The sequence below is a fragment of the Cervus canadensis genome, chromosome 25, assembly GCF_019320065.1.
Source record: "Cervus canadensis isolate Bull #8, Minnesota chromosome 25, ASM1932006v1, whole genome shotgun sequence".
Classification (NCBI taxonomy): Eukaryota; Metazoa; Chordata; class Mammalia; order Artiodactyla; family Cervidae; genus Cervus; species Cervus canadensis.
Window position 1 is genome coordinate 49,736,500 of NC_057410.1, and position 16,002 is coordinate 49,752,501.

A 16,002-nucleotide genomic window follows, 5' to 3' on the forward strand; every position below is an offset into this window, starting at 1 on the left:
TTCAAGGGCGTTTGGAGAAGTTGATCTTGTTCCATTGTTATGCTCAAAACAGAGAACCTGGACACAAAGTTTGTAAACTTTGGGGTTGTTTTCATTATGAATTTTGGGAAACATTACTTCCAGCAAGCAATGAAAGCATATGTCTTTTAGCACTGCAAAGACAAATATTTACTTAGGACTTTTTCCATCAGGAGGCTCCATTTTTAAAGATGTCTATTTGCAGTATCTAGATAACCTGTCAAAAGTGGAAAGATACTAATTCGTGTGCTACTTCATTATCACACTTACTTTGAATCATATTAGTTTTGTAAAAGTTGTTGTCATATTAGATAAAATCCAACATGAAGTTAAAATTTCCCTGAGAACATCTCTCCTTTTCAATACATTTCCATTTTGCTCCATGTAAGTTTTTGTGACGAGTGATGAAAATTCTTTTCTTATCATGTTGTGATTATTGTGTTTTGTATTATCAAGTGACTGTACTTTGGACACTGGGCGTAAACTCTTTGTATTGTCTCGTTCCCTCATCATCACTGTCTGTCAATGGGCGTGGTGCTGTGACCAGTGTTAGCAGGTGACAGTGCGGGAAGTGAGCCGCCGTTATCGCCCCCAGAAAGGCTCCCCATCAGGCGCTCTAGCACCAGAGACAAAACCAGAAGAGGGGAGACGTGTTTCCTGCTGACGGCAGGTGATTACACGTGTGCTTCTGATGGAGGGATCAGGAAAGGTAGGCATGCATTTCATCAGATCCTAACAGGTGACATAGCAATTACATGCTGCAAATGTATGGAGTGATGTAAAATGCTCGTTCATCATTTTCTGGGAACAACTATGACATCATAGTGCTTTTTGCCTCATTACATCTTATCTCATTATAAACATTTAAAAATGTGTATCATAACAGCCAACTTGATTGTCATATCTGAAAGACTTTTCACCCTTCTTTCTTTTTTTTATTATTTGGTTTTTCATTTGTCTATAGGCAGAATTGTAATGAAGTATTAAATAATTAAGTCAACCATCGAATTATTTTAATATAATACATTCAGCAGTCTTGAAACGTTATCATTTTTCCTACAATGAATTAAAGTCACTAATTGACTCTATGCATCTGTTTGATAAGTGGTTGATAATTATAAAACAATAATAAAACTTTTTTTCCAAAGTAAAACATTAAACATACTCTAATGGTCTCTTATCCAGTGTTTGGGCAGATTTTCCCCAGTAATTAATCTGAATGTCAGGAGTTCGCTAAGGTACATGATCCTCCAGCCATACAGAACAGTATACCCAATCAGTGGAAAGGTTACTTACTGTACTTACAAAATGTACTTACAAAATTTCTCTTCCGGGCAATAATCATTTTAAGTTTATTATTATTTTTTAATTGACACTGAACAATTCCTGGCTCATAGAAGATCCTTAATATCTGTTGAATGGATGCATTGTGTTAGATAGGCCTCTTGGTTAAGGAATATAGCAGGCTACTGAAGCTCCCCTCCAGCATGTGGTTTTATTTCCCTAGATTGTGTCAACCATCTATGACTATTCCTTAGTTGCTAGTTTTCATTTTCATTTTAGTAAACTTTACCAACCAAACAATTGGACCCTTTTTATCCTCAAGAACTTAGTTTCGTGACACTTATAACCCACCCTTGTCAAAGTTCTGGTATGCTCTTAGAATACTTTCTACTTTGAGAATTCCAGTTGCTTTAGTGCCAAGGTTATTTTATTCTATTTACCGACAGAATAGAGAAAGAACTACAAATTTCTTATGAAGAAATAATAATTTCTTAGGCAATTGACTGAATTTGAATGAAAAGCCACTCTAAAACTTTCATGTTAGTGCAACTGCATTTTAAAAATATTGTGCTTATTTGCTATTCATTGCAGTTTCTCCCTACAGAATACCTTACCATTTTAAGCCTAAGATATTTATAATGCCTACTTCCTTTGAAATAACTCATTACCCGTGTTGTGCTTCTTTTTTGTTTCTTCTGAGGACTTTATATTTTTCTTTCTGTCTCCATACTTGTGAGTAACAAAAGAGAAGACAGAGGACTCTTCTTTTGTTTCTTTAATGTGTAATATTTTAAATTATACTTCATTCCAAGAACTGTCACTCTTTGCATCTCTTGTACCAAAATGTGTTTCAATTATCTGATTTTTCACTATTTTATATTGTTACAATAGTTTTTAAATATTTTTATAATTAATACTCTATCATAGTACTTAAGCAAAATATATGTATATAGCTAATAATATAGAATATAGTACTTAAAGTGCCTTGTAATCTTAAATCACTATATATGTATATACATATATCCATATGTATATATATGTATTTTTATGTATTATGTGATTATATTTGGATATATTTTAAGCATCATTTAATAAAATATCACATGCAACATTTATACTAGGGTTACATGTTAAGACTCTAGCTAGAATGTTTTTCTTCCATGTTAGATAATATTTTGAATTTTAAACTGTCAAAAGGGGTCACATATTTTAAAAGACTTTGCAAACTATAAAGCACCTATATGAATACAGTTTTCCCATAAAATGGCAAATTTCCATAGCAAAGCAATTAATAAGATATTGTGTTTATATGAGAAAATTATACACGTGATCTTATTTCACAAATTCTATCAATGAGAGCATCTTTGAAAACCCAACTATGAGCTTTTTATTTTTAATTATTTCTCACTGTAAACAAATTCTTTTTCATTCTTGCTTAGTTATTTTGTAGGTCTGTGTTTTTTTTTTCCTAGATCTGGTAACATTTCTGGCTATTTTCACTTAATTTTCTCAGTGTTTATTTTGTTACGTCTATTAGAAATCCATTCATTTCTTCTCCTGTTTCCTTTATATAGATTAGAGATATCTCCTATTATTCCCACTCACATGTTTATCTTCTGTATGTTTCTAATCATTTTCTACACTGACCTGACTTTTCGGTTATATAAATTCTCCCCTATATAGATGAGAAAAATGACTGGATTCCCTTTGTATTCTTTTTCTATCAACAAGTGTAAATGCAGTTGGGCATACATTAAGAAAACATGTGGATTACCTAAAAGAATGAACTCCCAAAACTTAGAACCTATGATTTTCTTTATACAGTATTTTTATTTATATATCATTTTACATGAACACAAACATACTCATTGATAGTGCACAAATAGGCAGTTTCAATGTTGCCCTAAACAAATATGTGCTCTTAAAACCTGTATAAAATGTATATCATGTATTTAGATGTTAGTTCAAATTGAGTTCAATATTGTTTATTCTCATAAATTATATTTTCAGTCATTCCATTCAATAAAAGCTTGATGAGGCAAAATTTTGTCAAATTTTCTAATCATAAATGAACCTGCAGAATAAAGGAAGAATAAATTTATATGAAAAACATAATTTTACTAATTAAATACTTGTTACTAAATTATAAGGGAACCCTTCTCATACACTGAAATCATAGTTATTAAAAATAAAAGGACTTGTAAACAGAATAAATAATATTTATCTTAATGACTATAATTCAGAAAAGTAACTAAACATTTACAAGGGCAACCAAGATTTACATGTAAATAACATGATTAATATAAATTGTTAAACAGATTTTTACCTTTTTTGGAAGTCTCATAGGCAACACAGTTATTGTGGGGAACAAGATGTATATTTTCACAAGAATGGTTTATAGTTATTAACAACTTCTTTGATTCATGTATATTCATGAGGTTGCTTTTAATCAAAACCAATCAATGTTTATAGTCTAGTTTACATTTTTAGGTTACACTAAAAATCCAAGTCAACTTGGATAAATTATTCTTTCTACAAGTCCCAGTTTTATTTCCAATCACATTACAGAAGAATAATGATAATTAGCCCTCTAGGAATGTGAGGGTCCCTATGTAAGAATGAATGACTTGCAATTCCTTTTTAATTATTTAAGACATTCTTTCATTAACTATTCCATCACCCACCAGAGCAGAATGAAATATATGCCACCTCACATGCTTTATAGCTCAAAATACTAATAAAACATATAGGTAGATAATTTTCTCATTAGCAGAAATTATGTCCTAGAGAACTGTACTGTAATCAGTGGATGACATAAATTTTCATCTACAAAATATCAAAGAAAACATCTAATCTGCTGAAAGTTTGTGGGTGTATATGTAGAGAGGGGGTTCCTACTAGTCAAACCTTACCCTGCAGTAGAGCTGTTTCATTTTCCAGATCTATACCACTTTTTCACTGGAGCTGTCAGAACATTTATTTGATGAATTGTATAATATGACTATTTTTTCAGTTAATGATTGCCTGACTTTTAATACAATTTTACTTCTACCTTTACAGTAGGTACTCACTACCTCATTTACCTGCCACTAGTCTTTTCTAATAAAAAATACCACAATATATACTTCCAATAGTGTCCTTGATGGGGTGTGGCTTGAGCAGCTAAGGCAAATCAGTGGGTTAAAGTTTGTGGGAAAGACATGTAAGTGGGAAGGATTCTGTAAGTCAATGATTATCATGAACAGAAGATTAGAACGCAAGATAATAGGAAGAAAAGGTGGATTAATATCAAATTATTCTTCATTCCTGGCAGGGAAGAATCAGCTGAAAATACGTAATCAAAATCAGATTTAAATTTACTGAAATGATGACTCAGTTTATATTATTTATTTTCTTTTTCTTTAAATACAAGGGATTAGGAATGGGCATTCATTCTACATTACCTAGATAATGACATTAAAAGTCATTATTGAGGAATCATCCTTTTAACCCCATAAAGCTGGAAGATTAAATATGCTGGGAAAGAGTGGTGCACTTAAACTTAAGCATGCTTTATTAACTTAGTAACACTAAAATAAGAATAAAAAGAGAAAAAAATAGCTCATTTTTTTTCAGGAACATATTCTGAAATTTAAAAATATTAGCCAAATTTATATCTTATTTAAGTTGCTTTGCATAATTCTTATAAGTTTTCTGATATTGAATATGCCAAAATTTCATCAATACAAACTATAATTTGGAAAAGAATAGATTTTTGAAGTATTACAATAGTAATTTGTGATATCTGGCTTAATCTTTTGGAAATGACAGCTACAGCAAGCTTCTTCTTTTTTTTTTTTAGAGTTGTAAATTGTCTCAATGTTGAATTCTTTGTAAACAAATTCCTTGCGCTCAAAAATAGCACTTTGATTACCCTGCATGATACTGTTTGTCTGTGTCTATTTTCTGGTTGAATTCAACTGATGTCTGTGCATTTTTCCATAAAAGGATATGAAAAATCCCGAAGCTTAAACAACATAGCGGGCTTGGCAGGCAATGCTCTGAGGCTCTCTCCAGTAACTTCACCTTACAACTCTCCTTGTCCTCTGAGGCGCTCTCGATCTCCCATCCCATCTATCTTGTAAACCAAACTGCATCAGTTGGCTAAACTGTCTTAATTCAAGTACTGTTTACCCCATAATGGAAATAATTAAATGTAGAGTTACTCCAGATGCCATTAATACAGTATAAATCCTGCATGATACTACTATCTGAAGTCAAAAATGCCATTTGGGTAGCTGACGAATCTTACCCTGGCTTTAAATGAACCTTATCCTAGTAGTGCTACTACTTCTCCATATGAATTGCCCTGATCTCCTTTCGCAATAAAATGACAGATAGCATCAGATATTGGCGAGTACCCTAATACATAAACACATCTTCAGGGAGATAATTTAAATCATTGTGCTTCCAAATGCCAGCTACTTCATGGGAACTTCATTTCTTGTGACTCTGAACCATTCTGAAGATGTCTGGGATTCTGTTTTGAATGCACACAACATGACTTTGGTCAGCTCATTTGCATGGACCATCTTGTCTCTATCACCTGAAAGCAATGTCGCAGTGTTCGGGGACCACAGATGGCTCGGGATATGTGTACTTGCATCGAACCATTCTGCTGATGTGAAAGCACTGGTTGACTGTTCTGCATGTTGAATTGTGGGGCAGGGAGGGTGAATTTCTCCTTGACAATTTTTTTTTTTTATTCTTTGAAAAGAAATATTTGTTTTAAATAGTTTAATTTCTTGATTGTTTTACTTTTCTTCCAAAATGCTGTATTGGAGTTCTGAATGTCTCTGGTTGTTTGCACACAGATAACTGCAAAGAGATTGTCATTACTGGTTACACGCAAGCTGAGGCCAGATCTCTTACTTAATGGCTTGGGGAAGGCACAAAACATGAGAGAAAGGTAACTGCCAGCCAGGCTTGCATCGTTTAGATAGGAATTGCTATTTGGAACTGGAATCATGTTTTCTTTCTTTTAATCCCAGAATTTGTCATCGTTTTCAGAGTCAGGGTGCCAAAGTATCACTCAAAATTCTTGTCTTTTTTACCCCCTTCCTTTATTTAATTTATTATTATTATTTTTTTTTTTTTGCAAACAACAAAGAGCATTGTTGTTCACAGGAAGCTTTCTTGACAAGCCTTAAATCTCTGACTGACAGCATTAATCAGATTTTCAGGCAGTGTTTAATCAGGTGCTTTGTCCTGTATGTCGTTCTGTCCGTATGTCTTAGCTCCCTGTCGTATTTGTATATGCCATCTGTCTCCATGAAGCACAGAAATGCCTTGATGAGGTGTTCATGATTTTAGGACTGGGTCCTCTTCCCTGCCCCTTGCCTTCCTCACTACTCGGAACAGCCTCTGTGCTTGGTGTGTGAATTAGTGATGCCCGTAGACTACCTAAGTTAAGCGGTGCTGTGAACCTGTCTCATAGGCAGGATTTAAGCAGCAGTTTTACCCTTGCATTTGATTGCCTGCTGCAGTGTCAGTTTCTACTCCCTAGCAACCAGAATTCATCAGGACACGCCAGTGAAACCCTCAGGGTGTCTCATTCAGTGCAAGTGGGAGACATTCTGTTTGCACATCCCTACAAATGCAATAGCAGTAGTGTGTCTGATGTATTGGACATGCGAGGGAAGAAAATACCATACTATAAACTGAGAGATAAACAATATTTCTAAGGCATTTAGGATCCTTGAGACTGCTAATTCCTAATGCTGATGTTTATTTCTGGTTAGGGAGACAATTGTCACTTTTAGAATTGGCCACAGAACATGTATTACTTTATATCCCCAAGTCCTAGAGCATGACCTGCATGTCAGAGACCTTGTACAGCAATGTATTTACCCAGACATAAACAACTGATATTTAGAGATTCAGTGATGCTTTTGATAACACTACACATAGAAAGTTATAATTAAACACAGCTTTATGGTGAAGGAATTAATATACTGTCTGGTGCTGCTGTTATTGACTGCAGTGTTGTACAGAATTTATCATGGATTTTTGACTGCTGAAAAAGGGACAGTGGAATTTAGCCATACCAAGGACTATTCTGGAAACAGACTCCTGCTGCTGAATGTGCCCTGACGTCACCAGGTTGCACTTGGAAGAGATCCTGGCGTCTTCATGAAGCATGAAAAAAGCCTATGCAAGAACTGTGGCTGGAACTCATTTGGTGCTCCCCATATGAGTGGTCTGCTGAGGACTGGCCGGTGTCCGTGAAACAGCTGTAAATACCAACATGTATGCATGGGTCAACAGCTTTGGCCATCTCACATCGAAGGAAGCCAGAGTCACGATCAGCATCTCTGGAGCGTCAAGTAAGGCCCGCACCTCTGTGAATTACCCCTTGTGGACCTGCAGTAGATTGTGCTGTGATCATAAAAGCAGTGATATTGGTGTACTATAAGTCTGTCTTAATTTCCTTTATTTCTCCTTTGTTGGTTAGACCCACGAACACTAACTGTATCATTTATTTTTAATAAGCCACTTATACCAGCTTGTCATATTATGTTGCAAAATTTTCAGTGCCTATTTGTCAAAACTGACCCATTTGGAGTCCCACATTTGTTTTAAGTTCTTAAAAGTTATTTGACTTAAACTCATTAATATTATTCATGATTCAAGTATTTTGTCATTGTTACCTCAATTATAAATAATAAAAAAATAAAATTCTGGCAATGAGAATATTTTTTTATTAAATTATCAAGAATAATGTCAGTATATAGTAGAATATTAATTGAATTATACCCTAGAATGTATATTTTGCATAAAAAAGATATTCTTCAATCTATTACTTTTTTTGTGAATTTTGTGGCAAAGAAGCTTGCACTTGTCTTTAAAACTGTTGTAGTTGAAACTGTATAAAAATTCATCTTGCTTAATCCGTATTTCTGGAATCTATTAGTTCCCCTGGGACTCTGAATATAACATAAAACCTAATTATGAATCCCTGTATCATGGACCTTTTGTGACCATCTCAAGGTGCATGCATGACCTTGATGATAATCAATGAAAATGTAACTAACTAAAATGAAGAATAAAAGGCAAATAAGTTGGGGATAAACTTGAATCCTATCTGAATAAATTATTCATGTTTTTTCCTTGGCTCGTCTCTTTGTTTTGCAGTTTTCAACAGGCTTTACCATTTTTATGCATCGTGATAACAAGACACTCATGCATAATAAAGAATTTGAGATGAAAGGATTTGTAAACATACATAGGTCACATTTTCATTCAAGCCTTAGACATGTAGCCAGTGTTTTCCTCTTCTAAGTGATTTTTTTTCTCTTATAATTCTGAAGTGGCAAAATTATTATTATGATATTTGATTGTTATATGGTATTTTATGACTAAATACTGAATTTTCACTTACACTTTCCAATTTAATCATCACAGTGATTCCGGAGGTAAATATTTTTTGTTTCATTTTATTGGTGGTGAAGTGAAAGATCACAGAGGCAAGACTGTTCACTTATGTATTTGTCACAGTTTTCCTGTCATAGTTTCTTCTTGTTTAACTATCTACTGAGCTTCTTGTGCTAAGCCCTTTCAGTGCTATCCACTCTGCGTGACCCCATGGACTGTAGCCTGCCCATCTCCTCTGACCACGGATTCTCCAGGCGAGCGTACTGGAGTGGGCTGCCATTTCCTCCTCCAGGGGAGCTTCCCTGAACCCCTGTCCCCTGCTTTGGCAGGAGGTTTCTCCCTACCACTGCCACCTGGGAAGCCCTCTTGTAAAGGCCTTATGTTCTAAATATGACTTCTCTCTCGCTTTTGGGTAACAGATGAGTGTCTCGGCAGTACACCACACGTGGCTGGCATTCCATTCACATGGCGGGGTTATGTTTTTATTTACATGTGAGTTCTATGTCACCAACAAGAACAGAGTAAAGTGAAAATGGAAAAGAGAAATAAGGTTGACAAATCCAACACTTCACTGAATCTTTTCTAGCTCTAAAAAAGCTAGATTATTAAGAGACTATTGCTTATGAAGTTTATTAAGAGATTGTTGATTATTAAGAGACTATTAAGAAACCAATATTCAGAAAAGGAAATCTGTCTAAAAATAATTACTGACAAGAAGTTGTTAACTATGGTGTCAGGATATAGGATTTACTGTAAAAAAGAGAAATATATAGGATGGGGAAAGAATGCATTTTAATAGATAATTGCCATCAAATTTTGATTAAAAAAATCAAGATTAAATAGTTATAGAAAAAAGGGGAAGAAATTCAGTTTATCTTTGAAATAAATCACAAGACAGATGAATGGGATAGCAAGAGTGAACTTAACTTGGAAAGAGACAGTGAATATATTAAAATGCTATAATACAAAGCAAGGACTTTGGAGGATTTATAACATGTTTGAAGACAGAGCTAAAGGAATACTATAGATTTATATACATTTTCTCTGACATAGTTGCAGTATCATTATTATTGATCTTAACTTTTATTTCCTGTTCTCCCCTGAAACAGCTTTTTCTGAGAATATGATAGTTTTCATTATTATCTAAAGATTAAATAATTTAATTGCATTAGTATTGCATGGTTTCTTTATTCATCAAACTGTCATGGCAAAGTGACAGACCAGTGAATACGCACTTTGAACATTAAAATGTTCAAAGACTATGTCCTCTCCATTGAGAACCCCAGTGCCTAGCACTCAATTTTTTAAAAAATGAACTATGTTTTAGAACAGCTTTAGAGTCATAGAAATATTAAGCAAAAAATACAGCCTTCCCGTTTACCCCTGCTCCCACACGTGCACAACATCCCCCACTCTCTATATCCTACACCAGTGGTGTTTGTTACAATTGATGAATCTGCACTGATATATGCGTATCCAAAGTCCATAGTTTCCATCAGAGCAGCCCAGGGCAGCACAGATGCATAAGACATCATTCCAAGCATTGAAAACTTCACCTAGAATATTGATCTCTAATCCTGGCTGTGCATCAGAAAAATTGTTGATGTCATTTAAAAAAACAAATGCCAGTGCTCAACTCTAACCCTTTGAAATTATATCTGGAGATGAGGCCTAGGCATATATATTATTTTACAGAAGACTTACATGTATATTATTAACAAATGAAACATAAAAAAGAAAAAAAATGAGCATGAATTTAACTTGGAGATTTGATAAATATCATGCCCCTATTTACCATATACGTTAGCCAGTCTTTTACTAGCAGATCAGCCAAGTACCTTTATTAGGAAATTCTTTTTTTTTCATAGTCATCAAATGTGATTCCAAATTGAGATGCCACTAAAAAAAATTTGTAGGTGTATTATAAATCCATAGAGTTTAAATCTTCATTTCTCAGTGTATTTCTTATGATCAAGAAGTTATATAAGGACATTCCATCTAACTCAAATAAATTATTTTTGAGGAAAAATTTTTTTTTTAAATTTTTGTGATAAATTTGGTAAACAGTTTTTTCTGAGTTAAGAAGAGTTGTCATCACACCAAAATGATTAAAATGACTTTGGCATTAGTGACAATTTCACATTTGTCTTAGGAGTAGTGAATAGTGAGGATATAACAGCTAGGATATAAAAGGATTCTTAATGTAATTTGAAGATCGTAGTTCCTAAAACCTTTGATTAAACTTTAATCAATGGTCTCTGTGTTTTTAATCTCCTTTTGAGATCTGTTAGCAATGAACTGAACTGTTAATTTAAAACCAGTTATTTCTTAATGGCCAAGAGAAAGTATATTGCTTAAATATATACTTAATTTTCTGATAAAAAATAAAACAAAGCAAAACCTGTAATTTTATTGCAAAGACTTAAGCATGAAGTCAGTACCTAAGGACTGACTGTGTATTTCTTCCTTTCTTTTCTCTTTTTCCCTGAGACGCCACATTTTACCAGTAATTTGGTCTCTATCTGGAAACAAAGACACTAGTTTAACACTGTACAGTGATATTTCCTCCTGTTGCTCTAGATGTTCCTTCTCACACTGGGTGGCAGGAAGCGTAACAAAAAGTTGTAGGAATTCTAGATGGGTGACAGGTAGAGAGCCCCCCAGAGTCTAAGATAATAATGATCAAAACACACACACACACACACACACACTGCTGCAAACACAAAGAAAAAGATAATAATGATCAAAACACACACACACACACACTGCTGCAAACACAAAGAAAAGCCAGAGATAAAGTAGCAAACACTGAATATCGCCTGAAGCAAGGTCAGCTAGTGTGAAATAAACAAAAGGACAAGTCAAAGGTAAAGAAATAATTATATAACTCGGCTTCATAAGTCACGTTAGAATAAATTCTGCACAAAAAGACCAGATATTCTTTTCACTGGAGACCTCACATTCCGTCACACGGATGCTAGAGAAGAGACTATGAATTTTCGTATTCTCTAGTGAATTTATACAGTTTCCTCTTAGATGCTCTGTTTTTAATTTGCTTCTTTCAGTTTTGACAAAGTAATATCCTTTCTTTACTTTTACATTAATGTTAAATATTTTCAGAACTAGTTGACTGTCAAAATATAAAATACTACTGGCTTTAATACTACTGACTTTATATTTGTTTTGATTTGTATAAAATGAATTTACATAAGTTTTTAAAAAATTTGTTATAAGAGCACAAAATGACAGTACTACTGAGAACACTTTGCCTTTTAATGTGAAATTCCCTAATGACACAAATGAGATTCCTAGGAAAAATATCAGTAGAAGCTTTATTTTCCAAAATTAAATTTCTTCAGGCTCAGATCCACCTACTTGGTTTTTAGAACTGATAACACATAGCAACCATAACATTGAGTGTCAAAATGTTAAGGTAAAATAGCGTTTTTGCCTTTAATATCATTTTTTCTTGGCACCAAATGTTCTGGTATGGACACACAGTATGTTGGACCTGTGGAAAAAGGACACAGAATTACTTCTTAGAAAGCATCTTCTGATGTAAGTGGTTCACTCGAGATCCATGGGCAGAAACTTCTGCAGCCTCACACCATCAAATAATCCTTCATCTAACTAAACCAGGTTAACTGTGAGACTGTTTCATGATCACAAATGTTATCTTTTGAATTACCAACTGATGGTTATGACCAAGATGCCTTAACGTTCCCCTCAATTCCACAAAACGCTATTTTTTAAGTTATTTTAAACTGGAAAATGATTTCTGTACAGTATGTGTTGGGTTTTGCCCTACAACAATATGAATCAGCCATAAGTATACACATAGCCCCTCTTTCTTGAGCCTCCTTCTCACGAGCCCCTATCCCACTCCTCTAGGTCACCACATGTTTCTGGCATTGGCCCCTGACAGCCCTTTTTCTTAGAGTATTTACTTTTGAAAACTTGCTAGTGTAAATTCTTTCTCTGCCTCTTGGAAGGGTAGTAAGCCTTCTAGCTCTCACCATTTCTACAACCCAGGAATACCTTTCTCAAGTTCCTGGGATCCATTTCTTTGAAATATAATAATCACAAAAGATAGCACCTCTAACTCCTAGTCTCTCTGGGAAGGTAGGAGCCTAACTTTCTTAACTGCCAACTAGCAAACACCTATGATCCAGTCACGTTAACCAACCTCCTCTCTAATGTCCTCTGATATTTTTTACTGGCTCACCCCAGGGCTTAAAAACTCTACCACTTATGTTTCAGTGTAGTTGAGTTTAATCTCTCTCCCTTATTGCAATAATCTTAAATAAAATCTTCCTTGCCTGGTCCAGTGAAATGCAGTTTGTCTAGTTCCTTAGCTGATATTGTAAGTTGCGGTGAATCACAAAAAACAGAATGAAGAAAGCATTTTGAGGATTTACACAGAGGTGAGGAGGAATTCCACCCTCTCTGTTAGTTAGTCTTGAAACAGACATTTAGAAGATTTTTTATACTATAATAAATATAATTTGAGAAATAAAAAAACAGCTTTCATTTTTTGAAAGAGTTAAATTTCCTTTTTTGAAATGATTAAATTGAAAGGGAGCTGTAATTAAACTAAGTTGCTGCCATTCATCTCTTTTCATTTTACTGCCCAAAATATGATAAAATGATTTCGTTAGATACACTCTTTTTCTGGACACTGTCCCTTAGAGTCCCCCAACAGGTGTATTCATCACTGTATCCCTACTGCATGGCAAACTTCCAAGTTCACTGAAGAATCTCAATACATGTTTGTTAAATTGAACTGTTACTTAGGCTGAATCTTTGGAATTTGCATCTCACCATGTTCTTTCCTAGTTGTCAATCTATCAATGGAATAAAACAGATGTTTAAGTTTACCATTCAACATATCTTACCATTTGGCTCTTTCTTGTTTGTCTATAGTCAGTAATTCATTATTTTCTTTCGTTCCTTTGTTCACTATCTCCAGGGCTTCATAAAGTCTCTGGGATATGGTAGACACAGTGTCATCACTGACCCTGGACCTCTTGCTGTCCTGCCTCACCTATTGGTTTGGACCTTCTTGGACACTAAATAACTGTCTAAGTTAAACTTCAATTTGCCACAGATTTTCTGCTTACTATTATTTTAAACTTCTTATATATTTATCTAAACTTTTCAACAGCAATGCCAGAATTAACTTCTAGGATCAGAAATTCACTTTAAAGATATCCCCTGATTTACCCTCCCCCCCCACCCCCACCAATTAGCACAAATAAGTATTCTATTGTAATTTGTAGATAAACCTACATAACCTGTGGTGTGTGTTGTGTCAAGTCACTTCAGTCCTGTCTGACTCTTTGTGACCCTAAGGACTGTAACCTGCCAGAGTTCTCTGTCCATGGGATTCTCCAGGCAAAAGCATTGGAGTGGGTTACCATGTCCTTCTCCAGGGGATCTTCCCGACCCAGAGATCAAACCCGCATTTCTTAATGTTTCCCGCATTGCCAGTCAGGTTCTTTACCTCTAGAGCTACCTAGGAAGCCCTTCAATTCAGTTCAGTTCAGTTCAGTCACTCAGTCATGTCCGACTCTGCAACCCCATGAACCGCAGCACACCAGGCCTCCCTGTCCATCACCAACTCCTGGAGTCCACCCAAACTCATGTCCATTGAATCCGTGATGCCATCCAACCATCTCACCCTCTGTCATCCCCTTCTCCTCCTGCCTTCAATCTTTCCCAGCATCAGGGTCTTTTCAAATGAGTCAGCCCTTCACATCAGGTGGCCAAAGTATTGAAGTTTCAGCTTCAGCATCAGTCCTTCCAGTGAACACCCAGAACTGATCTCCTTTAGGATGGACTGGTTGGATCTCCTTGCAGTCCAAGGGACTCTCAAGAGTCTTCTCCGACACCACAGTTCAAAAGCATCAATGCTTTGGTGCTGAGCTTTTTTTATAGTCCACCTCTCACATCCATACATGACCACTGAAAAAACCATAGCCTTGACTAAACGGACCTTTGTTGCCCTATGGTAAAGCAAATGGCATTTAGAGTCAAAGTATATTTGAGTTGGAATCTTGTTCTCCTTTACTAGCGATATGGATTTTGGGCAAGTAATTTAAATTTTACAGAAACTTGTAAACTGCTGAGAATAGTAATATCTAATCATGATTTTGTCATGAGTTCTAAATGAGAAAATGCACGAAGCATACTTAGCACAGGGGCTTTTCCAGGTGGCACTAGTGGTCAACGATCCGCCTGCCAGTGCAGGAGACTTGAGGGGCTCAGGTTCGATCCCCGGGCCGGGAAGGTCCCCCGGAGGAGGGCATGGCAGCCCACTCCAGTATTCTTGCCTGGAGAATCCCACGGACAGGGGAGCCCGGGGGCTACAGTCCAGAGAGTGACACAGAGTCAGACACCACTGAGTGACTAGCATGCACGCACGCATCCTTAGCAGAGCATTGAAACAGAGATTCTGCTCAGTAAATCAACTGCAATTATGATTATAATTATTATCTTATCGTTTTTTTTTCCAAGGAATTTTCATAGTGTAGTAACATAGTTTTTATTTCTAGTATTGTTTTTTGTGTGTGTGCAGGTAATAATTATGGAACAAAATTTTGGCAGTCGTTTCTAAATCCATTTCCAGGTTGCCTTTAAAGATAATGATACCTTCCTTTCAAATTCATCCAAGCATAAAAATGAATGTATTTTCAAAGGTTTTTTTTTCTACTGTTTACAAACTAAATCTCCAAAGATTGAGTTGTTTACATTTTATAACAATAAATAGAAATCAGCCAACTCTCTGGTAATTTAAAGGTTCAATATGATTTAGAAAGTCTTAGCATATTTTCTGAAGAACATAAAAATATTATATATAACTTCTATTTAATTCTGCAAAGTAGGCTTAAGAGATTGCAAGATTATCCTCAGGGTCACAGTAGGACCACCCAAATTTGACATAATCTTTGATGTGGTATTGGTACTTCCCTAGTTTATTGAGAATTCTGTAAAAAATTACCAAGTCCACAAAAGTGGTTTGTCTTTTTTTTCACATTAAGAGGGAGTTTAATTCTGAGCTGGTTAAAGCAATGGTTGTAGTAACATAGTTATTTGCTTTAGTTATTTCTCACAATCCTGTGAAAATGGAAAACACGCCCTCATCTAGCTTGAGAAGGGTGGAAGCAGTGGCCAGCATTGTTAACAATGTCAGTAAGAGACTTTGGTTTTGTTTTCTTCTGAGATAAAAATAAGCAAAGATAAGCTAACTCTTTCTTGAGGCATATAACTTGGCATATTTTTCTTTGA

General features: G+C 35.2%; 1 protein-coding gene across 5 annotated transcripts in view; it reads left to right on the top strand.

Moving 5' to 3' along the window:
* Window positions 1–8,454, top strand: part of KCNC2 (potassium voltage-gated channel subfamily C member 2) — a 188,606-nt gene extending 180,152 nt beyond the window's left edge. Inside the window, exons 4-6 of one of the 5 annotated variants that reach the window (XM_043447101.1) lie at window positions 566–727; window positions 6,156–6,250; window positions 7,325–8,454. In XM_043447101.1, the coding sequence (XP_043303036.1) occupies window positions 566–727; window positions 6,156–6,217 (224 nt within the window). In that variant the 3' untranslated portion in view covers window positions 6,218–6,250; window positions 7,325–8,454. Of the gene's footprint in view, window positions 1–565; window positions 728–5,289 lie in introns of all 5 variants that reach the window. The other 4 variants (XM_043447098.1, XM_043447100.1, XM_043447099.1 and 1 more) reach the window with 4 other exon arrangements.
* The last annotated feature ends 7,548 nt before the right edge of the window (window positions 8,455–16,002 follow it).